Source organism: Lingula anatina, chromosome 1 (genome assembly GCF_051362555.1).
Source record: "Lingula anatina isolate TDL-2025a chromosome 1, LinAna3.0, whole genome shotgun sequence".
NCBI lineage: Eukaryota > Metazoa > Brachiopoda > Lingulata > Lingulida > Lingulidae > Lingula > Lingula anatina.
In genome coordinates, this window is record NC_141767.1 from 7,405,289 (window position 1) to 7,429,394 (window position 24,106).

Below are 24,106 nucleotides of genomic sequence, written 5' to 3' on the forward strand. Positions count from 1 at the left end.
GTCAAATGAAGACACATTTATTACATCTCTGTAAAAAGACATGACGCATTCATGTATGTCTTTTGATATTAATTTAAAAGGCCCACATTTAAAGTAACCCTCCAAAAAACGAAATAATAATAATAATAATAATAATAATAATAATAAAGTTCCGAAGACTACAGTTAAAACAAAAACATGGGCAGCCAGTGTAACTCTTTCAATATGAGGGGTTATAAATAAATTAATATATAATATAATATAAATATATTATATTGTATATATTATAATATAAATATATAAAAATGAATATGAATGAATATTTGTCAAATCAAACAAAATGGAACTGGATATATTTCTAATATCCCTGATATGTTACTTTTGCGAGTGGTTTCATTCTGATCAGATCATATTGGGCCGAATTCTTTTTTCAAAATGCACCAATCGTTAAATATTTCTCAATTTAGACTCATTTCCATAGACCCCATCGCTCTGCGAAGATCGATCCAATCTTGCAGGAATTGTTTGAATTTAACTCAATGACAAGCCTCTTCAAGGCATTGTGTACAATACAGAAGCTGTTGATTGTACGAGTACACTGGAAACATTGAGGAAACGTGTTATTCAGTTGACTGCACTCAGCACGAGTCCCCGCAAAGTTCGATCAATCTACGTAGTCCGATGTTGTCAATGGAATGAGGTCATATCAATGGCTTTTAACAACTCACTGCCAAAAATTTTAAAGTCCACATCACATAATAAATTCACATTCATGCACATGCTCATGAAAATATTTCACAGGTTTATTAGTTGTCACTAACGCAGTTTCCAGATTTATAATTAGCGTAGTGCATATAGGGTGACTCTGACTGTTAAAAAAGATGCATGTAATTGTAAAATTTATTCAGTATAACAGCAAAATACTCTATTTATTCTTCATGTAGTGACCATACCCCTGCAGTGTACATTCCCATGTTGTGTCCGTACACATGTAGTGATGATGCCAGGGCTCCGTATCTCGAAAGGTTCGCTATGTTGCGCACGTGTGTTAGTGTCTCGATTCCATAACCGATTCTATTTCGAGATACGGGGCCATGAAATCGAGACACTTGCGTACGTGCAACTTTTTTAACAAAGCTGCAGGTTGCCCATTAATAACAAAGAATTTGAAAAAGTAAAAATTTGTTTTCTTAAAACATCCACCTTTAGTACTGGTTGATACATGTACAGTAGTGACCATGCCGCATTTTTTATGTACATGAAATTCGTCATAAAATATTATTTGAAATTAATAACTAGACAAATACATTCCGCAAGGAGCTCTCTCCGTCGGAATCGTTTTCAAAGCTAATGTTATATGTGCCTTGATCCTCTGGTTCCTGATCATGTTTATGTACATTAAGATAACTAGCACTATTCACGATGGGCGAAGTGGACACAGAGAGGGAAATTTGTCCGTTACTACCCACAGTGGGTAGTATGTCTCGACCGCTGTCCAAGGTGGACGAATTGCCGCGGCCACTGTCTAAGGTAGACGGAATGTCTCGGTCACTGTCTTGAGGGGATCTCTGATCACATCTAGAGCATTGTGACGATGGGTGACGTAACACCGATGGAACTGTCTCTCTTGATTCAGGAAGCACCGTGTATATTCGCCGATCTTCCTCTTCCGGGGTCTGCGGCAGAGGACGATCTTTATTGTAGCCATTTTGTTGATGCTTTTGAGCTGAAATAACAGTTTAATTCAGTAAAAGTATTTTTCTTTATGATGTTTATATTACAAGCATGTTACTTGCTCATTACAATGGACCTCAGGTTAGACATTCAATATCTGTCTACCAAAATGAAGCCGAGAATTATCCTTTTAATCTTGCAGCGGTGCTTTAATTAATATAAACTATATTATACTGATTTTATATTGGCTGTAAAATATATTATACCGCACAATATAAGAGACGATTTTATCTAGCAGAAAAGTTCGGTATTTTTAAAAGTTATATTAGCTTTTGTAAATTTCACACGCATGAAAAATTACCATTTGTTAAAATCGGTTGTGTAGAAAATGTAAAAAAAAGTCGACTTTCCTTGCCCTAGAATTCCAGTCATTGTTTACAGTCTTTACAATGTACCGAGCTTATACAGAGCGAACAAATAGTTCAGAGTCATTTATGTAGTTGAAATAGATTTCTAACCCCGAAACTGCGTCAATTCACCTACCTTGTTGATGTTTTTTCCACATATGCCGGAAGATGAATCCCACTGCACCAATAAATAATATTAGGGCGACACCAAGTACAATTAACCCTACAGCTTTGGCGTCGACATCTTGCTTCGAGTGTCCTGAATCACCTGGTTCAACGTTGGTAGAAATATCTGGACACTCCAAGCAGCGGCTGCACGAGGACTCGCCACCCTGCGCAGGCTCTCCGTCTGGCAAAATTATTTTATCTCTGTCAAGCACCAGTAGGTCTTGATATGTTCCTATCTGAAAACAAGAAATAAAAATACCCATGATTAGTATTATTATTAACATAATCTGTTGAAATACTGGAAGAGTATTATATTATATAATGTTCATAAAAGATGGATTGCATTTCCTTTTCCACCCCCTTTTTTAAAATTATTATAAAAATACACATCATGTAATTATCATGTAGGCTATTAAGTTGCCGTTATGTTGCAAACATGCATGTAATTTGCGAGCTCAAATTTATTTGGAAAAGGAGTAGTTGTATTTCAATTACCAACATATTCATATCCTTCGGGAAATAATTAGAAAATATTCATTTTAAAGCCCCCCCCCTCCCCCGGTTCAAATTTTGTTTTTGTCATGTACCTTTTTATATTCCAAGTTTTGGGGAGTCACAGGATCTCTCTGAATATTGTAAATAGAAAATCCAGCATTTCCATTCCCATCATCGTTGAATGGCCTTACAATATTACCATTTGCATCAAGCAACTCTGTCTTCTGAATGTTCTGCACAAGCGTTTCAACCTTGTCCAGTTTTTTAAGTTCCACCAGGCAGGCTGTGTCTGATCGGCTGTTACAGTGGGTCCTCATCGTTTGCCTAAACCCTCTAATTGTGGCGTTCACAGCAAGCACTGTGTACGCGGCCCAGGGGTCGGGTTCGAAACTTCTCCCAGGATCATTGTAGTTCATTGAAGGCCGGCACGGCACTCCATATTTATGGTCAAAGGTACCTTCTATATCACAGTGAAAATGGTCTTGCCAGTATAAATTAAACCAAAAATTGCGGTGTGAAAGCGACGGTCTTTTATTTATGAAATATCGTTCGAAATGATAATCACGTTGCGGATAGATCCCAACAGTAATGTGTCCAACAGCGACTTCTCCGACTCCTTTTATGACTTTTGAACTTCTCCCCCATGCCTCGCTTCCAATGAAAATAAATCCGAGAGGCCGCGGGAGATTTTTGTTGCGCTCCTCGATAGTGAGAAGAACATTTTTTGCATGAATGTCATCGGCTATGAGTATGACTACCCTGGCTTTTGACGCGTAAGGAAGAATGTCATTGATGGCAGTATGAATACTTTGCAGCTTTGCATCTGCATTTCCAAATTCATGAGACAACTCGTTACTACGGGCAATACAAATTCCATTCTTGTCAGCGTGTTTTTTGAATAGCTCATACCCATTTCGACCGTACGCATTCTTTGAGTTAAGCGTTATGACGTAGTTCCAACCAAACTGTTTCAGTAACGCCACCATGGCTTCGGCCTGTTGGTCTAGATTTGACACTGTTCTCAAAAAGAATGGAAACCTGTATCTGTCATCGAGTATGGTGCTGGCCGAACCGTACGAAATCAACGGAATCCGCAACGGAGTGAGAAAGTCTGCTATGCTGATGGTTACCGAACTTGAGAACGCACCAATGACAGCAATGGCTTTAGCAGCATCTATCGCGATTCCTGACACTGGATCGGTCAGTTTTAGATCCCCACTAAGAAAATTTAACAGTGTCTTGGTAGCTACTAATGGGTTGTAACAATCGTCAAATACAATAGCCCCAAAATTAGAGCCGGACGCGTTGTTGGCTTCCAAAGCAAACATGAATGCTTCGACCAGCTGCGCAGAACCTGTGAGACTGCGGTAGTCGCCACATTCAAAAGGTTTCTTTCCCTGATCGTGGACAGAGAACAATCCGACAATTAACAAGTCCCCAGGGATGTAGATGAAGGGGACATCAGAAACTTTCTTGCACCTCTGGCAATCTCTTTTGCAAGAAGGTACAGGAAGATTAACTCCAGACACGAGCGATCCGTAGTTATTGTCCATCACAATACTGTCTTTGTCGAGACTAAGTCCGTTTAAACCATAGTTTCCCACAGATTTGAAAGAACCATCATCTTTGAAATTGTAAATATTAAACATGGTTGTTAATCCATTAAGTACATTGAAATCTCCAGTCCCACTGAACTCAAACCTGATTCTGCTTTGCCTAAGTTCTCGTGGGGCAGCAAAACCAAGAGTGGCATATTCGACAATGACTTTCGGAATTTCTCTCAGTATCTCTCTTGCAGAGAGCGTGCCAGAAGGGGTTTGGAAGACGCGCCAATTTTTCAGCGCTACGGCGTACGCGTACAGAGCATGCAATGCCTGCACGAGATACGGCGACTGATGCAAAGTCTTCTGTGCTATCTCGTTCTCAGGTACAGAGCCACAAAGTCTTGCATTTATATCAGGCACCAAGGATGACGGCATATTTGGAAATTTACATGCAAACATCTTCATGAAACATTCCTGCAACCACCGTGTGTGCACGTTCTCGGGATAAGCGGACACTTTGCTTATATTTCGGAGCAAAGGTCTCCAGTGATCTTCCAGAAATGATCCAATAGCGATGTGTGCCGGTGCGATGCTCAGTATACCGACAGCTGTACTTGCTTGATCGGCGAAAAGGTGAGATGCCCCTCCGACAGCGTCTGGCATAACCCAATATATGTTCTTCAGTCCGCGTCTGTGCTGTTCTTTTATTAACCCCTTGGCTATTGGTGATGGGCCAAAGTACACGACGCCAAGAGGACCATCTGTATGTCGACTTTCCAAAACCAATTTGTCAAATATATCTCGCAAAACCAACGGGTCGTTGTTGTTGTCTGCTATAACTTCGCTGAGTCCAATGCATATTCCGTCTGCCTTTGCAAGCCGCCTAAACTCTTTCATTCCCTCGATTCCATAATTGTCATCGCTGCTGACAGTTACTATGTACTTCCATCCTAACTCACGAACGATAGCAAACATGACCTACGACGAAAAAAAAAATTAGACAGACACGTTTAAGTGTTGAAAATAAATTTAAGGACGGTAAGAAGTTCATTATCAATATGAAAATATCATTATAAAAATACAATACAAACGAACATAATTTTAACATATTTGTTGTGAATAATATGCATTATGAAAAAAGTTATCGATATCTGATACATGGAAGCTTCACTGACTGGACACCTTAATGAATAAGTATGTCAAACATTTGTTTAATGGTTGGGATATCCCTTTGGGCTTATGGAATCTAACCCAGGCGGAAAAATCCCTTATTAACATAAAAACTTTGACTGATATTGTTAGTAACTTCCGTGAAATTAGTGGAAAGAATTATTTATTTTGATAAATGGAAATTCGAGCTGGCTCTCAAACTAATAAATAACACGTGAATTGTGCCCTTTCTCAATTGCCAATTCTGGCCGCATCTTATGACTTACTGATAACCTCTTATTGCATGTGATATAAAGTTAGATTACGTATGGTAGTTTTGAGATAATAGCCCACACACATATATGAGCATAAAATGTTGATTTGCATAACTTTTTGTCTCTATGTTTATATATGATATAACATTAATTTACGCGAACTTATAAAAGAATAATTCGAAAAGGATTACCTTGCTCTGTTCCTTATCAGAATGAACAGTCCTAAAGAAGTCCGGATATTTGTTCTTGTCACTGAGCGTTTCAGCCGTGGTAGAGTACGCTATCTGCGGTATGTGCCTACCCTCCAGCACGCCCGACACGGCGGCAGCAGAACTACTGCGAGTAGGTCCCAGAACACCTGGCAAGTATTATTAAATAAAACTTATCATTATCAGTTACTGAACTTTAATCACAAGTCCATTTTATACTCTATCTGTTGGCTAGACCCGTGTAATAATTGCTGTTGTAAAATTCAGCGAAAGGGGAAGGCTATCTTTCAAAACAGGAACCCTTCCCCCACCATTATAATTTTTTTGTTTTTTTTTCTGTTTGTGGCACAAAGGGATTGATGAAGGTGCACGTTATATTCTACATTATTTCAGTCATTTGTTTTAATCAATGTTTCCGTTTCTTTCACTAGCCCTTGTTATTCTTTATTCTCATGACATTGTAAAGTCTACGAAAAATTTTGGATTTTAGAAACTAAATAATAATAATAATAATAATTATTATAATAATATTGCCACTGTACACTTCTTTGAATCTAAGTAAGTCAATGGAAAACGGGATAAAAGTAAATGGGCAAGTCTTTTCTTTTTTCAAAATAAAGCGATTGTTGTGGTCGCTTACCATTCTATGGCTGCTCTACTTGACGTTCAAAAAAAAAGTAAATAAACACATAATTACAGGTGATAACTCAAGGAAGTATGATTTCTAATGCCGAAAGGTGAAAGAATCAGATTCATCGACTTGCAACGACATATATCTTCTGAATACAAAAATGACCAGTTTTATTGAAAAGGGGGGTCGTTGTGGAGTCGCAGGTCTCTGGCCAGCGATTTGTTTTTATGAAAATGTGAACATTTTCACCGCGAAACCTACACGTACTTTGTTTATTCACACAGCCTAGATCAGATTGATTCAGAGCAAACGCCCCCCAACCACCACCGTCTCCTACCTGAGTTGAATTCTTCAACAAAAAAGCATCAAAAATGTCTGACAATTTATTTTTGAGGTGAAGTGAAGTGAAGCATTTCTTACCAAAAAATTGCTTTTACGTTGTTAATGCGAGAACTTACCAATGAAAGCATCACTGTTATTGAAGGGAGTGCAATCGGTGTATTCCCTCAAGTAAAAGCTGGGCGTTAGTGTGAGGGTACCTTGGACAGCCAGGGAAGGGGTGCCGCAAGTATCCAACATACTTAGTCCTGAAGATAAAAAAACTGTCGATTAATATTTTGAGTGGATGTGGTTCAAGCTCAATAGCCCCACAAGTCATAACTTGGAGAGAAAGGAGTGGTTTTTATTATTCGGATTAGACAATATATATACCAGTAGTACACTTTGGAGTTAGTCACATATAGATTCTTATCAAACAGATTCATCATGATACTTGTATCTAAAATACATGCCGTTACACAAGTGCGTGGTAAATTTCTAATTTATGACTCGGTTCATGTGATGAAGAATTAAACAAACCTAATGTAACTCCAGAAGTGAAATTATTTGAATTTATGAGGTTAACCGCCCATCTTAAGACTTCAAGCTCCTGTACGACGAAGGGGTCCAAGGCGTGGTCACAGCCCCTGTTTCCCAGGCTGGCAGGATGGTGCACCTCTCCCAGGGCCACGATCACAGCCTTCCCCTCATCAAAGGCGGGCTGGGGAGTGCACATTTTGCTAAGACCGACCACACTGGCCGCGAGGACCGTGACCATCGTCAGGAAAACAAGTTTATTCATTTTTGCCTCGTCTGTACTGTAATACAAAGAAAATACAAATTGGTAAATATCTAAATAGATACATGAATGAATAAATCAATAAGAATAAAAAAGCAATTTATACACCACTGTCCTTGAGATAATATCCAAGTTGCAATTAGAGACTACTTTGAACAAAAAGTTTCATCCATATACACTTGGTGCCCAGTACTGGTGCATCGTGAACATGTAAATTATAAGGTAGCATATTACATAGGCCTATTACATATTACATTTGACGTACGTGTACCTACAGGGTACGTAGGATACGATATCCTTAGACTAAGTCGTTTAAAAACTTGAGAATCGAATGGATTCATCCACGCCTTTGAACGACCTAATTATGCAGGTAAATGACTTAACGATAAACGTTTGGTCTTGGTAAAGAACAGTAGTTCAGAGATTTTTATTTCAGTTAAAAACCACAGATTTTTACGTGGCACTGTAATAACCCATCATTACAGATCTACATTCCATTTAGTGCCGCGTCCTCTTGAAAAGTACAAACAGACGGAATTTAGAAGAATAAATAAGAAAAAGGGCAACTCACGTTCACCGCTTGTTTCGCTGTTGGCCTTGTCGCCATTGAAGTTGATACAGTATACAGTAGGCCTTTTATTTGAGCACGCTTTAGCTTGTGCCTCTCTACCTTTAATGTTTTGGCTGTAACCCTTTATATCACACTGTTGAGAATTTCTATGCAAACCCGGTTATTTTCAGCAGTCAAAAATAACCGCATTATTGTCCAACAAAGATCCGGGTTGGCGGCGCTCAGGTGTACAATTCACATCATTTGACACGCCACAGTAAGTATACAATGTATGTGTCCTTCAGTTGTCAAAAAATTCCCTGAATACAGACTGTCCACAGATATTTCAATAGAGTTTTTTATGAATTTCTCGCTTCATATTACTTTCTTCATATACAGAAATAAAATGCTTACCTGAATAAAAACGTTGAGATTAATTAGCTGATTTTCACTTGCCATATACCTGTAGTATGTGAAGAATGCAAGCGTACATCATCCGACTCCGGCTATTTGCCAGTAATAATTATGCTATGGACACGCAGAAAGAGTGCACCCTGTCTCTGACATTGAAGGCTGTATTGCGATATTATATTTCTTGGTAATACTTTCTTGATTCATGTATAAGTCTTGACAGTAATTGATACTTAACATGAAGACATTTGACATAGACAGGCACGATTTGGTTCAGCGTTCAAGAGGTGCGCTGGGCACTCGGGTGTCGTGCACTGGGGCGTAACAGTGGGGAAAATTGAGTAATTTTATATATATCATATAATTATTTCTGCACATATGTTAGTTAATGCGCAAAGGATCCTTCATGAATCAGTTAAAGTCGGCCTCGTCATGAAATATTGGGCGAATTCCAACTCACCATTTTCAATAGAAGTTGAACGTTATTTCCTTATAAATGAAGGGTCATTAAACATTATTTAAACACCGTAGAATCTTAGGTATAAAATTTTCCATAAAAGACATGTCCTCAATTCCTTTATATGCCTAGTAGCCCGTGCCCTAATAGGTAACCAGTGAAATTGTTGAAGGACAGAAAGGACAGAAATGCAGACGAGAGTCATGGACAAATTTGCTCAAAAAGATTTTTTATCTTTTTGAATCTATTTGGAGACATACAGTTCAATGCAGCGTTTTGCCAATACTTCAAGTTCTTCAAGTTCAAATTCTACTTCAAGCTGGGGACGTTCCTTATCTAAAATTCGTTATATGCAAGTTTGTCTGCTATTTAAAAAGTCCTTGGTATAAAATAATTATTGGTAATTACTCAGTCCTTTACATTTTTATGTGACACGTCAAGTCTTCCGTCTCAAGTAATACCACAATACAAATTATGAATAACTGGTATAAAGCCCACTTCTATTCACAATATTTATTGACACGAGAAAACTGGATAACGTGTGTACCTGACATTTTAAATCTAAATTGTTACTGGAAAATTTTATTGACCATGATAAAAAGACGAAAAAGAATTAAAACGACTAGTCTGACATCACTGATATGAAAGTTTTAAATATTTAGTACTTAAATAAGAAGCTAAACGTTAAATAGGTTGAGGTAATACATTCTGAAAGAGGCTATAAGGTAACAAATCCTTTTACCCTCTACTATCAATTTAAGTCTAAGTATCAAATAAAATTGTATTTACTTTAAATTTGACTTTAATGGATTTAATTTGTAGTTTAGTATTATGACAGAGAACGCCAGAGGAAGACAACATTCACTTAAAGTCATGAAATGGCTTTCTTGGGATTTCAAAATTCAACTTTATACATTAAATTGACATTATCAAGATTACAAGTCCACGTACTTTTGGCGCTTAAACAGATTTCTGGTGATCCTATTTGCGTACTTTGATCTGGATTTGGTACCTTTTTGATCCATTATTTTCATCAATTTTTGTGACAGTTAACATATTTCTATGATCTGAAGCAGTATGGTTTTGTTGAAAAACAAGCAAGAGCCTATAACAATAAGCTTAACAACAGTGAATGGAATATGCTTCCAAAATTACAAATATCTGAATTTGTGTGCTTGTTGCTAACCTAAGCAAAAAATTGGGCATAATTTTTCCATTCTAATGGAAATAAATTAGAAGAAAACCTATAGTCTACTTGAACACCTATGGCTGTCCCATATGAGGACAAAAGAACTGTACATGAACACTACCTGTACACTACACTTACTTTCCAACTAGCAAACATTGTGTAATTATGAAGTCAACATACAACTAGATAAGATAGGAATATGAAAAAAAAATTACAAATTGCTATAATTTAGGTGGCACTGATATAAATGTACCAGTGAACACTGACAAAAAGAGACTTCTTCAGGATTTATATTTTAATACACAAATTTTTCTTATTTGTTTCAAGTTGCTCAATTTAGGTTTTGGTTTCTCTACAGCAACCTCAGTTTGGGTTTTGGTTTTAACATGTCCAATAGGAATGGGGCTTCATTCAATTTTTGTCAAGTTTCTAGAATATTAGCTTCTCCCCAATTATCTCCATTCAGCAAGATACACAGCTAGTTTTTGTCAACACAACTATATGACTTTCATATGGTGGTCACCTAGATATAGCTAGAGTTCTAAGACACATTTTTTGTTCATTCTTAGTTCATAAATACAACAAGTTGACGTGAAGTACGCAATGAAAGCAACTAAACATCTTTGCCGCTGCATAACAAGAACAAAGCGGAGCCGATATTATTTGAAATTATTCATCCTAGGATTTGTGCCTACATCTCTCCTCCTAGTGTAAGTACATCAAAGCAGATCTGGCAAACACGGACTGGCTTGGGCTGGTTATATTTGATGATAGGGATATCCTTATCTGAACACTTATTGCACAATAAACGACCACAGTGACGACTGAAATAGTTGAAAAGAAAAATAACAGTTAGTTATATTCATGATTACTGAGATCATTATGTCCATGCTGAGATCTTACGAGGCATTTTAATAATACCTAACAAAAATATGTTTTAAAAGTTTAAAGTTCTGTTAACTTCTCATTATATATAAAATTGTACACATAGAACTGATACATAATACAGAATTAAATTTGGATACAAACCAATGATGTTTTCTGGTTTTAATTCCAAATTTAGTTGCACATTCCTCGCAGTTTTCTCCATCTGTCCAGGGCGGCTCCTTGGCTAGCATATCTGCTTGCAGAATGGACATTATTACTTATCAAATTGCACATATGTATCAAACTACATAAAGAAAGCCATTATAAATACTCCTCAAACCATCAACTAAATTTTCACTTTCTTACTTCTTCTAATATTCGCAATTTCAAAAAAAAAAAAATTATAATAATAAATAAATAAATAAAATTAAATCACCTTTATGTCTCATTCCAAGATATTTTCTTCTAGTCTTTCTACTTCAGAACAAGTCTGGCCTAAATTATTCAAATATCCTTTCCTTTCTTTTTCTTTGAGCCCGAATTTAAATTATGAAACAGAACTTGAATAATTTAACAAAGCACATTTATAATTACCTAACAGCTTGAATAGTAACTGTTTGGTAGCTACAGGTGCATTGAATATAGACATCCCTTGTCTGTTCACATTGCCCATCATAGCACCAGCACGGACAATTGCACGACATAAGTGTCCATTGCCATTTAAGTACGCCAGCAAAAGAACTGAAACAAAAAAGATGTTGTACTGAAAATCGCCATCCTTACCTCATGTCTTTAAGACAGAGAAATGCCAATTCTCAAAATGCTAGAGACAGTTGCTACATAAATTGAAAATCCAAATTTACTGCTATTAAATTGATTTCTTGGAATTAATTATGATAATTAAAAATGACAATCAACTTAAGGCTATATTATTTAATTTATTTATGAACATATACCGTCAAAAAAATAAAGGGAACAAAATATATTGAGAATGCAAATAAATTGTTCTAATGCTATACCATAAAAAATTGAACTTGCACTACAACAAGCTCAAAAAGAACTGTTGTCAACATTACAATTTTAATTCTTTTTTTATATGCCATAAACATATACATGTAACATGGACAAAACATGAAAGTTGCATACCTGTGTTTCCCTCAGCATCAGGTTTATCTATAGGATATTCTGGCATGCATTCTAAAAAGAACTCAAAAATGGCCGCAGCGTTCTCCCTTCCATACTGACCCAGTACATGCATTGGCGTCTGTCCCCTGGATTAATAATATGAAATAAATTGATATCATGTATAAAATTCTGCTCAATATTGGTTCATAAATACCAAAATTTAAAATTAACCAAGAACAATGTTAAATGAATGTAACTTTTATACAGTTCTTGGGATAATGTAAAATACAACCAATCAAACAAAATGAAGTCTTACTTCATGTTGATGGCTTCAGCATTAATCCTCGACTCAGTAAGCAGCACTCGGCACACATTGAGATTGCCATGCTGGACTGCTACATGGAGGGCTGAAATAGTAAATAATTTGAAAACACAGTAATGCTCAACTGAAATGTCTTTAGAACATTCAAACGTTCACACTACATTTCAAGCAATTTCAAGGCTGTACTTTGCTGAAATCCTGTCTGAGTGCAAAGATGGAGGAAATTGTGGTTATATATAGAGACAAACTTAGTTTATAAAGATAGTGCAAACAAAATTTCAGACTCAAATCTAGTTTAGAAGAGGCCTGACAGCTGCTTCAATGTCACCTTATATCCAATAAAATAAGATTGAACAGTACGACCAGCAAGTGTCTCATGTTATCTCCTTTGCCATAGCTGCCTGTATAAACTTAGCCAATTCATATTTCCACAGGTAATGTCAGGCATGCGCAGTTAACCCATTTCCCCTGTCATGTGTGCATGCCTACGTACTTCTTGTAGTGAAAAAAGCCACGACTGCTTGACCAGAAACAGCAGTGCACATATCTAAACCAGAATGCAACATGCATAACATGCACAACATAGTTGGCACATGTGTGTCTTTATTGGTGGAAAGATGAATGACACTGCCTGTGGGTTGAAAAAAAAATGGTACAATTCATCATCAGCTGTTGTTATCAGTGAAAATTCCATCCAGGATTTCCTCACCATTATTCATGCCTGCATCCAGAGCGTCACAGTCCACCCCATTCTCTAGGAGCACACTACAAATACTGCTGGTCTGGTCATTCTCTGCTGCCAGGTGTAAAGCCGTTTGCTTGCTTGGGGTCAATTCATTCACATTAGCACCAGCTAAGATCTGGAAATTAGTTTCAATTCAGGTGATTCTCAACATCCCTTTACCACACTTTACATCTTAGTCTTACATACCTAGGCCATATGAATGTAAGCATCCTCAATTAATTGCCAAAGTAACTGTAAAAATATTTTTAAAATTTTTGACCGATTTCGTAAGATATTCAGATAAACCCATCATCAATACCAAGCAGCATACTAGAACACTGTCTTGATCTTTATACAATTTTTGCCATTTTTTACAAGTGAAATTTGGATGCACATGAAGCAGATATTCTGGAAAAAGCACTCACTAGATTTCTGACTATAATTTCAGAGCTCGCCATGACAGCCAGCTGTAGAGGAGTGAACTTGTGTGAGTCCTGCACTCTGGAGTTCACATCAGCATGGACACTGATCAGGAACAGGACACTCTCTATGTCTGACTTTTGGATGGCCACATGCAGAAAGTTTCTGCCTCGGTTATCAAGCTGCAAGAGGTAATGAATGAAAATGTATCTTAGGAAGTCAAACATGTTAAACAGGTATATTTAACTTAATCAAAGCACCTGCAAGCTGCACCTGGCATCCAAATTATTCGTAACAATTCCTAGCAGATACCATAATTGAAATCAATTTGGAATTGATCTACAAATCTCAAAAATATTTTTTGGAAAAGTTTTTGGTATTATTTTATCTATCATTTCTGTTGAAAAATTACAATAAATTGTTTTCTTGTTTCATTTAATTGGCAAAAGAAGAGTTGCCACTCCCAGAATAATATTTCAAACATTCTGAAGCATTAAGCAAAAAGATGAGAGATTTTGAGAATGCAGGCCAAAAAGAAAATAACAACAGTGTACCTGCTCAGCTGCCCTAGGTTCACGGTCTAAAATAGCCTGTGCAGCTTTGTTATTCTTGGTTGTCATGGCAGCAGCAAATGGTGTCTGCCCTTGTCTGTCCCTTGCGGCCAGGTTCAGTCCTGGGTGAGACAACATCAGAGAGATGATCACAGTGTGCTGGTTGTTGATTGCCACATGGATTGGAGATTTTCCTTCTGCATCCTAAAAAAAGCATTTAAATATTAAAACTAAACCACAAAATGTCTTCTAGATAGAAACTGTCTAAAGTACTGAGACAAGCATGCTCAATGTGACTTTTCGACAAGGCAGCTTCATTTGTAGAAACAAAAACCCTATATTTTCAAGCTGATACAAGTATTTTAGTTGAAATTCAATTTGTTATCAACATGTGCATGTATCAACAAGATACAGTCACATTCTGTCTGAATAAATCCACAGATTATCTATGTAGCTGTTAATGTAACAACACTTGACTCTCACCTGAGCATTGATGACAGCATTGTGCTCAATGAGGCACTGGACCACCATTTCCTGACCCCAGGTGGCTGCTAGGTGGAGAGGGGTCTGCCCATCTCTACAACAATAATAGTGGAATAATACTGTCAGTGGACATCATTTCACTAGTCATACATTTAACCTACTTACTGGAAACTCAACTATATTTTCAGTAAGCTCATTCTACCTTTCCAGCTGCTGATTCAGAAAACAGCAGAGGTATGCTGATAATACACTTGTGTTTCTAGTGATCTCTGAGACTCAGGGTGTCTATTATGTACTAAACAACAAAGCTTTTGATGTGTGTTGTAAGGGATCATTAGTTGTAATCAAGAACACAACAGCAGTAAAAAATGAAATTGAGCTGTTTATCAAATAAAAAATATGAAGATTCCTAATAAACCTAAACTAAAACAAAAAAATACATCTCTGGACTTGTGGAATGTTCAAAACGCAAACAAAACAAAACTTAAAAAATTATAAAAAATTATCTGATCATATCGATTTTTAATCTTGATATCCTTTTCTGTGTAACAGAACTTAAAAATCAATGTTAACTACAGATGTTTTTACAATTTAATGGGTAGAAAAGGTTGTCCATTACCTTGCTTCCTCTCCCCCTTCTCCATTGGGTCCTGGTCTTCTGGGACTGTTCACATCACACATGCTACAAATACAATGATAGTCATAGCATGAGCTAGTTCTGGTTTAGGATGTTCATTCCAAAGGACATCAGTATCAAAGCTGCAGGCTTTAAGTATAATAAGCAGTATTAACTTTTAACAAAATTTCTAGATCAAGTCAAGTGAGACCTGAAACAGGAAAAAAATTAGTTCAATACAAAATGTATAACAGCTCTTCATTTTTCCCCACATTTAAAAAAACTTTCCCAATACCTTCTTATGAGGAAGCAAGCCACAGCTTCATTGTTCTCATCAATAGCTCTGTGCAGCAGAGTTTGTTCACATCCATCAGGACCTGGGCCCCACATGTTAGTGTCACAGCCATGGCGCACCTGAGTATAGGGAGTGACAGCTCATAATATGATAATATTATAATATAACGATAATACAAAGGGAGACCAGGACACATAGCTGATATGTGGTATTAGCCAAGTTACAGACTGTCCTCTGTAATATCCCCCCAAAAAAATTTGTTTTACCCTGCATTTAAAAATGTGGAAAGGGAGAGAACAACATACCCTGTATTCATTTTTTAGTGTTAAAACAGATTTCTAAACTAACACATATTTCCCTACCAAAATAGAAGCCACATCCTCCTGGCCTGTCTCCAGAGCTTGCCACAGTGGACAGTTGCCTTCTGCATCCATTACATTCATGTCAACACCGCGAGAACACAGTGCATCTACAACCACTGGCAGGTGGCGCTTAATGGCAAGCTGTAAGGGAGACTCGTTGTCTGCAGTTCTAAATAAAAAAATAAATAAAACAAAATAATACATATTCAAAAGTAAATAAATATAAAAATAATAACACAACTAATCTCTCTTAAAAGAGAAAACAGAACATCTTATTTACAGCAGCTGTACAAAATAAACTTAATTTCACACACAAGAAAAATTTTCAGAAAGTATAAAAATGCAAATGCATTGCATGATCCTAATATACATAAATACACATATATATTATCTGAGGCAGAATTTTTCTAGCTTTTTCTATTTAAAAACTGTAGGAAAAAATTGGTTATTATTCAAGCTAATTCAGCATCAAAACTAACACCTAAGCAAGATTTTTTCTGAAACCTAGATGCAAAAATACTTCACCTGGCACTGATATCTGCTTTATTCTCTAAAAGGAAAAGACAACTAGGGACATCTTGATTCATGATCGCTTGGTGCAGGAGTGTCATATTTTCTTCATCCTTTTCGTTGATGTTTGCTCCCCCATTCAGCAGCTGTACTGCTATGTCATTAAAGCCGTTCCACAGGGACAAACCTAATGCTGTGTGCCCTCTGGAATCCTTGATGTTGAAGTTTGGAATTATAGTTGTATTATCAGTGGAACGAGTGGCTTTCTCTGGAAAATGAAATAAGACATAAGTGTAAGGCTTTGTTCACATGCAATGTCTATTTTCTAAATTCTATTTTCTATTCGCTGTTAGTCTTATGATCACTGTCTGTGCCCTGAATATCCCGCGGCGTAATTACTGGCAGCGCGAGCCAGTTACTTATACGAAGCTGTAATTAATTCTCGGCTGTGCTCGGAGGAGATTCTGATACCTTGACGCATGCGCAGTAGTATCTCTAAGCTGTGGAGTTCATCGGTTTATGTGTGACGACTCAAACATACAGATGCGAAATATGCACAAAATCGACAAACACATTTTTCAAAGCAATCGCGGTCGCCATTAACTTGCTAAATTCCTACTGCGCATGCGTAAAGGTATCAGAATCTCCTCCGAGCAGAGCCGAGAATTAATTACAGCTTTGTATAAGTAACTGGCTCGAGCTGCCAGTAATTACGCCGCGGGATATTCAGGGCACAGACCGTGATCATAAGATAGCGCGAATAGAAAATAGAATTTAGAAAATAGACATTGCATATGAACGAAGCCTTAGTCAATCTGGCATCATTAATGTTCTGCAATTCTGTGTTTTATCATGCCTGTATCATGGTGGATACTGATAAAACACAGACTGCCCTAGGGAAGTGGTCTGAGACCCCCCTCCTTTGGTGGTTATCTTTTTTATCTATGGCGCAAATTAAATAAGCACAGGTGACTTATTTATGACAAATTTAATATGTGATTGTGCTGTGTTGAAATGATACAAGTAAGCCTTATAAATATTATGTTAAATCAAAATTATGCATCAGTCCAGGTCAATGTAATCACATTAAAAATATTATACCTTTGTGCTCCAAAAGAACTCTGACCACGTTGACATGCTTGTTAAGAATAGCTAGGTGGAGTGGCGTTTGCTTGCTAACAGGCGGGGATTCCTCTTCAAATCCTAGTGTTGCCATGGCAGTGTCAAGATTGGCGGTGGTCTGACTGTTGGGATTGGCTCCCTTGGACAGTAACATGGCAGCCAATTCTGCCAGTCCCTTCTGTGCTGCTGTGTGAAGTGGGCTCTCACCCTGAACACATATAACATAACAGAGTTGTCAACTGGATTAGGCAGGAAAGTCTGGTAGCTTTTAGTAAGAATCAGAATTTGAGTCAGATTGCAAAGAAAGCACCAGGATTGTGTTTTTTCTCAATTATCTAATATTATGTCAATATTATGTCACCCCCCCCCCCCCCCCCCCCCACCAGCCACATGCAAGCCAATTACCTCATGGCTTCTGAGGTATGGTGCTGTTTTACACAATTTTTTACTTGCCCACCATTCAATATAGATACATACATCATTCAGCACTAAATAAAATGACTTCAAAAACTAGCCAATTCACAATTGTTGATCAACTGTTTATTTACTACACAAGCCCGTAGCCAGGATGGGTTGGGGGGGTGTTCAAAAGAACTGCCCTTTTTGCTAGGAAAAAGTCCATTCTGGGTAAAATTTGATCTAGGTACACTAAGGTTTCATTGTAAAAGTCTACCTTTTCAGAAAAAGACCACCCTTCTGAAATTGCCGACTATTGGCCTGCTACACACCAACTGTGTACATAAAATGAAAGCACCACTGTAATTCTAAGTAAACGGGTCATTTATACCATACCTTTCCATTAATCAGGTTCAGCTTAGCACCATGACTCACTAAGAACAAAGCTGCTGCTTCCATCCCTGCTCTGCTGGTCAAGTGTAACAGGCAGTCACCTAAAACACACAGATGATAATTGATAGGACTGTCAACAGGTATATGGACATATTATATAACTTACAAGGAAGTCAATACTAGATCACAGTCAACTACTATAAAACATCAGTTAAACAACAAATGCTCAGGCCTGTACATCATTGGAAAGATGTCATACTGCAGTCTGTTTTTCTGTGATAGTTTTCTTGAAATTGTGCTGCACATGCACATGCAGAGCTTGGAGAGAACAAGGCTACAACTTGAAGTAAACCCAGATGCCTTTCAGCATGTTTACATACAAGTATACACATTTAACACTTAACTTCAATTTTTCATTATTTCAAGAACCACCAGAACAGTCAACCTCATAATACTAGTACTGGGTACCTGTTTCACTGTTAACAGCATCAGGTGAACTTCCAGCCTTAATGAGCCTTGCAGCAAAGCTGTTGTCATCTATACTCTGTCCAGCACTGTCCAGCAGCCCTAGCCACAACACAGTTTGACCATCAGCATTTTGCAGCTCTAGTTTCAGGTTGTTTTGAGATAAGAGAGTGCTGAACACTGCCTCATGCTTTGATGATACTGCTCTATGAAGTGGAGTACTGAAAAAAAAAATGTGGATGTACTTCTGGTATACATGTACTGTATGCTTTAAAACTAGTAGATTTAAATTAACATACAAAAATTCAAACTGATCACCATTCTAGTCTTACATATTGCATATATGAAATCTCTACTGAAAAATATCACAAAGTTTCATTCCAAAAATGGTAAAGCTCTAAGTAACAAAGATTCAGTGTTAAAACATAAACAAAGGCTATATGCAATACAATTTAAGAATAATTTTCATTGCTCTGATTTTTTTCACTTTTCAACTTTTTCATAATAGTAGTAAGCTATGAAAAACCCTTACTTTCCAGCAGTGTCCTGAGCACTGGTGTCTGCCCCAGCCTCCAGGAGCTGTTTTGCTATCCTGGCCATGCCTGCCAGAGTGTCTGGGGATGTGACGTCTGGGTTGAAGGAGGCCACCATGTGCAGGGCTGTCTCCTTCTCTATGTGGGAGGCAGCGTTCACATTGGCACCATTTTTGATTAGGAAGCTGGCTGAGAATTCATCTCCTAAATATATAAATGTCTTCAATAAAGTTAACCTATGATGAAACTTATGAACATAAAAAATATCTTCACAGAATATCAAAATATTGCAAGTGATACTCAAAAACAGACTAAATTTACACTGTAAGACTGATCATCATCAAATAATAGAGGAAAAAAAATCCTATAAGTACAAAAATGTAAACCATAGGGCAGTATCACATTTATAACACATTCATAACCTGGCATCAAATTCAGAGAACAAAAATTGGTTTCTGCTTCAAGAGCATATATTCTAAAAGATCTAATCACTGAGCGAAATATGTACATCTCACAAAGAAACCTTATACCTCTTCTGATAGCTTTATGTAGCAAGCATCTTCCAGAGTTGTCAGTTTTATTAACATCTACTTTATGCCCTACGAGTGTTTGGGCTATACTTTCTTGTTTAGCTTGAAGAGCAAGGTCCAAAGGCAAATCCCCTCTGTTGTCCAATTCATTCAACTTCCCTGGCAGCTATAAAATAAAATAAAACCAGCAAATCTTTTAAAGCTCTGAAGATTTATTAATTTATCAATTTTTAAGTTTTTTGTTGCTTCTTAATAGAACCATTTCATGAGAACACAAACTTTTTTATCACATGGGTTTATATTATTCTTCCTTAATTATTAAACAGAATTAAAATCAAAAGAAGAATGATACCAATAACACTTGCATTTCTGATAAGTGAAAAGTGTTGTTGTTAAAATAAAACTACTTACTCCTGTATTTCATAGATATTGTTGCAAAATCTGCCAACAGATTATCAACAAAATTGTTAACCAACTGTAAAAGTTTAACCAATGTTAAAGTGACACTATTCCAAACTAGTACATAGGCATGGTTTTGTTTCTTACCAGAGAATCAAATTCAATGAGATATAGGAAGACCACATCCTCCCTCTGAGTGCGGATAGCTGTGTGCAGAGGGTACTGGGTCTTGGTTTTAAACATACTGTATAACAATGGAGCTGGCATACAGGCAAAATCTTCACTTGTGAAGTCATTCTAAAAAATGAAGCAATAAACAGTAATTTTAATGTTAAAATAGGCTTAAATAGTGAACTTTTAATATGATGAAGTAGTTGCTGATTGTGACAAGTTGAGCATAAGGAAAACAATGAATTATTTTGTCATAATATAGACAACAGACACAGTATATTCCTGTTTTGTTATTAAAATTCATTCAGAATTCTTTACATGGAATAATATCACTGCATGGTTATCATATATAGCAACATCAATTCTAACCAAAATTAAAACTGTACGTTTTTCATGATTTATCTTTACCCAATGGTTAGAAATCAGCTCTGAGCAATGTTTTTTCAGTAATTCAGCACCGATTTCCTCAGCCGTCTGGTAATATCTGATACAATTCTTCACACTGACTGAGGACATGAGAGCCTGCTCACACCTGCAAACAGAGAAGATAATATAGAGTTCTTGAGAAATTCCACATAGAAAGAATTACAGACCTAACACAAACACAAAAAACACATTTGACTTAATGAAAAATGTTAACCAAACTTTAATTTTTTTTTCAATATCATGCTAATGATATATTCTTTCAATATCATGTTAATTATGAAGTCTGGTTGCATTGCAGTGAATAGTTTTGAAGCAAATAAAACAATTTTCTTGCAGTGAAGTACATTTTTCATTGTTGCTTGTGTAAAGAAGGTAAAAATCTCTTTAGGAGGAATTTAATTTTCTTGCAGTAAAATTATTTTAGCCAAATATTTACCTATTTTTCAGAGTATCAAGTTTAAAGTTGCTGGCTGCCTTCAACAATTCCAAGAGGAAAGTATCATCTGACTTGATGTCAATCTGATCTGTGTATGCCCATTTTACCAGAGCAAATGAGACCTCATGGTTTATACCTAAACAACAGGCAAATGATTAACCTTTAACACAAAATAATGAAACATGCTGATAACAGTTAAGAAGTTTTTGGATCCTTCACAAGCCTCCTTCAGCACATAATGAAGGTCTATTAATTCTTCTATATGATAGTTTAAAAAAAATTATTTTCTGAACAATAAGAAGTGTCCAATAGAGGAAGGTATCCAAAACAAAGATAACAGAATGCAATATACCATTAAAAGAAATATACTCTGTATTAATAAATCAAATGCATAAATAAATTCATAAATAAATAAACATATTGCTACTCTAAGTGCCCTGCTTTTTGATTAATCAGAGGACTGCATTTACATCAGTGAAAAGAAATTAAACCACATCCAGAACAAAACTGTCCCTTTTTGACTGACCAGTTAGGTCCAGTTCTGTGACTGCCCCCAGGTCTGGCACTCCCCAGTGGTCACTCCTGGCTGCAAGGACAAACCTGTGGGCATGGAGCTGCTGACCATCTAAGTGGATAGTCAGGTCACTGAAATGTTAACACAAACATAATTTATTTTCTAAAATCCAGTTTTTAATTTGTCATTTAATCTGATAATTTCTACCCATCAAAATGAAAATTTTTAATTATGAGTGTTTCAAGTAGTTGCTGATTTATTGGGTTAATTCCATATGTTGTACATACTTACTAATGCCAATATATCTGCCTTACAATAAAATTATCTACATTCCTTCACTTTGAACTCCTCTTAAATCTTATCAGAATTATCCACTAGGTCAAACTATAATTGTTACACCTGGTCTCCTGAGGTCAGTTTGTCAGAACATGTCAGGTTCTCTGGTGTAAACTAATGAAACCTAATAGCCACATCTAATTTTTGGGTATTTTTTCAAAGAAAAAAAATAATGAAATAGTGAAACACCCTTATCTATTTATTTTACTTTTTGTGCCCACGATAAATTTCTTTACTCATTGATAAAAGTAACAATGGATAATTAACTTCAATTAAATAATAAAAATATACCAAACCTGTATAATTCTTTGTCAAATAAGTCTGCAATGGTGGTTAGAAGCCTGGAAATGAAGCTACTGCCACTGGTTTGTCCTGATGCTGCCACTGCCACCTGGTATTTTTTCTCAAGTTCTGCATATTTTGACTGAAGTTTGACATACTCTTCCCGTAGAAGACGCAGGTGGCTTTGAAGTTTAACAACTTCAGCTGGAATTCAGAAATAATTAAAGGTATTCCCTTCTATAGCTATTTCCTTAAAACAGATGCAACCCCTCAAATTAAGTACATGTACAGTATACATTGTACTGTACTTGATGCTGTTGTCTTGCACTGTCCTATGGGAAGCAGAACTAAATTATTCAATAACCAATAGTATAAAAAATCAAATACAATTGTGGGGATGCATCAAGCAGTTCTTGTATGAAGGAGAAAATTGTTACATTGTAAATGTTTTTGAGGAAAATTCAATATGTTGGTAAAATCCTGGATAAGATACATGTACCTTTAAGAAGGGGATGGTAGAAATAAGTTAGAAACCAAACCCATTTAGAATAAATTTCATTGTATACTCAAAAGTTTCCCTAGGAAGTCCTGTTGGTGAACACACACTTTTCCTCCATGCACAATGCTCTCTTTGTTTTTCATCCTTTCAAAACATTGTGTCAGTCACTGTGACACTGTCCACTAAATACACATATTCTACACATAGAATAAAACCTATAATCATGCTTTATAAGCATGCATGTATAATCCTGAATTCCAATGTTGCTTTAATTTACAAACACTGCTACATAAATGTTTTCAACATGGAGCATTTAAATTAAATTCTTTTGCAATTTTATGTGAATTTGCTTTCAAACTTGGCACACAAAATACCACCTCCTCAATCTGCCATTTAATTCATTTATTAATTACCCCACAATACATGTATATAAGTTTATATATATATATATATATATATATATATATATATATATATATATATATATATATATATATATATAACTAACGGAAATATCTGCATAAACATGTTGAGAAATATAATTATGCACCTTCATTTTTCCTAAACTAAAAGCATACATTAGCATCATTATCATAAAACAAATTACAAATACCCACACATACTGTACAAAAGACTCTAAAGATGCCTAAAGTACAATGTGGCAATTATTATAATTTTATTTTATAATTACATTTTTCACAGAGCACAGGCATGCAGCGTACCGTCTGTACTAGATATACATGTTGTATAAGTTGTAACGTTACTCATACATGTACTGGTACATCTACATACACTGTACACGGTTGAACAAGGCGGCGGATTAAAAGGACGTCGGTTTTCACTTGGAGTGCAATTTGGAGAATGAAAAATTATCTTATTGTATTCTTCTGTGCGATTTACTTTTTTGCTACATTACTCTTTTCCTCTTGAGATACATTTTACCTTAATTTACTTGTTTAAAACGATCGTTCGATAAAAACGGAAGTACTCACCCTCCGCCATTTTGAGCTGTCACATGACCAGATGTGGGGGGATTTTATTGAGTGGCATTTTTTTGTGCCTTTTAAGGATTTG

At 36.4% G+C, this 24,106-nt stretch overlaps 2 protein-coding genes across 3 annotated transcripts; both read right to left on the reverse strand.

The window, feature by feature from the left end:
- Position 1: 1 nt before the first annotated feature.
- LOC106158345 (uncharacterized) lies at positions 2-8,873 on the reverse strand. 2 transcript variants are annotated; one of them, XM_087000453.1, is made up of 7 exons: positions 8,613-8,873; positions 7,390-7,667; positions 6,990-7,118; positions 5,883-6,049; positions 2,816-5,245; positions 2,197-2,464; positions 2-1,705 (listed from the first exon to the last, which is right to left on the reverse strand). In XM_087000453.1, the coding sequence occupies exons 2-7, from the start codon at positions 7,649-7,651 to the stop codon at positions 1,275-1,277; spliced, it is 3,687 nt and encodes a 1,228-aa protein (XP_086856579.1). In that variant the 5' UTR covers positions 7,652-7,667; positions 8,613-8,873; the 3' UTR covers positions 2-1,274. The 2 variants fall into 2 exon arrangements, with proteins under 2 accessions (XP_086856579.1, XP_013389729.3); XM_013534275.3 differs by lacking the exon at positions 8,613-8,873 and adding an exon at positions 8,220-8,459.
- A 691-nt stretch (positions 8,874-9,564) lies between these two features.
- Positions 9,565-24,101, reverse strand: LOC106158344 (ankyrin repeat and FYVE domain-containing protein 1). The gene is made up of 24 exons (XM_013534274.3): positions 24,025-24,101; positions 22,548-22,737; positions 21,928-22,046; positions 21,402-21,537; positions 20,948-21,071; positions 20,516-20,665; positions 19,970-20,135; positions 19,439-19,643; positions 18,910-19,127; positions 18,445-18,542; positions 17,632-17,860; positions 16,546-16,798; positions 16,021-16,189; positions 15,659-15,777; positions 15,367-15,429; positions 14,748-14,841; positions 14,268-14,468; positions 13,719-13,895; positions 13,279-13,429; positions 12,564-12,654; positions 12,269-12,393; positions 11,717-11,863; positions 11,285-11,375; positions 9,565-11,079 (listed from the first exon to the last, which is right to left on the reverse strand). Exons 1-24 carry the CDS (start codon positions 24,032-24,034, stop codon positions 10,947-10,949), a joined length of 3,459 nt encoding a protein of 1,152 aa, XP_013389728.3. The 5' UTR covers positions 24,035-24,101; the 3' UTR covers positions 9,565-10,946.
- Positions 24,102-24,106: the final 5 nt, after the last annotated feature.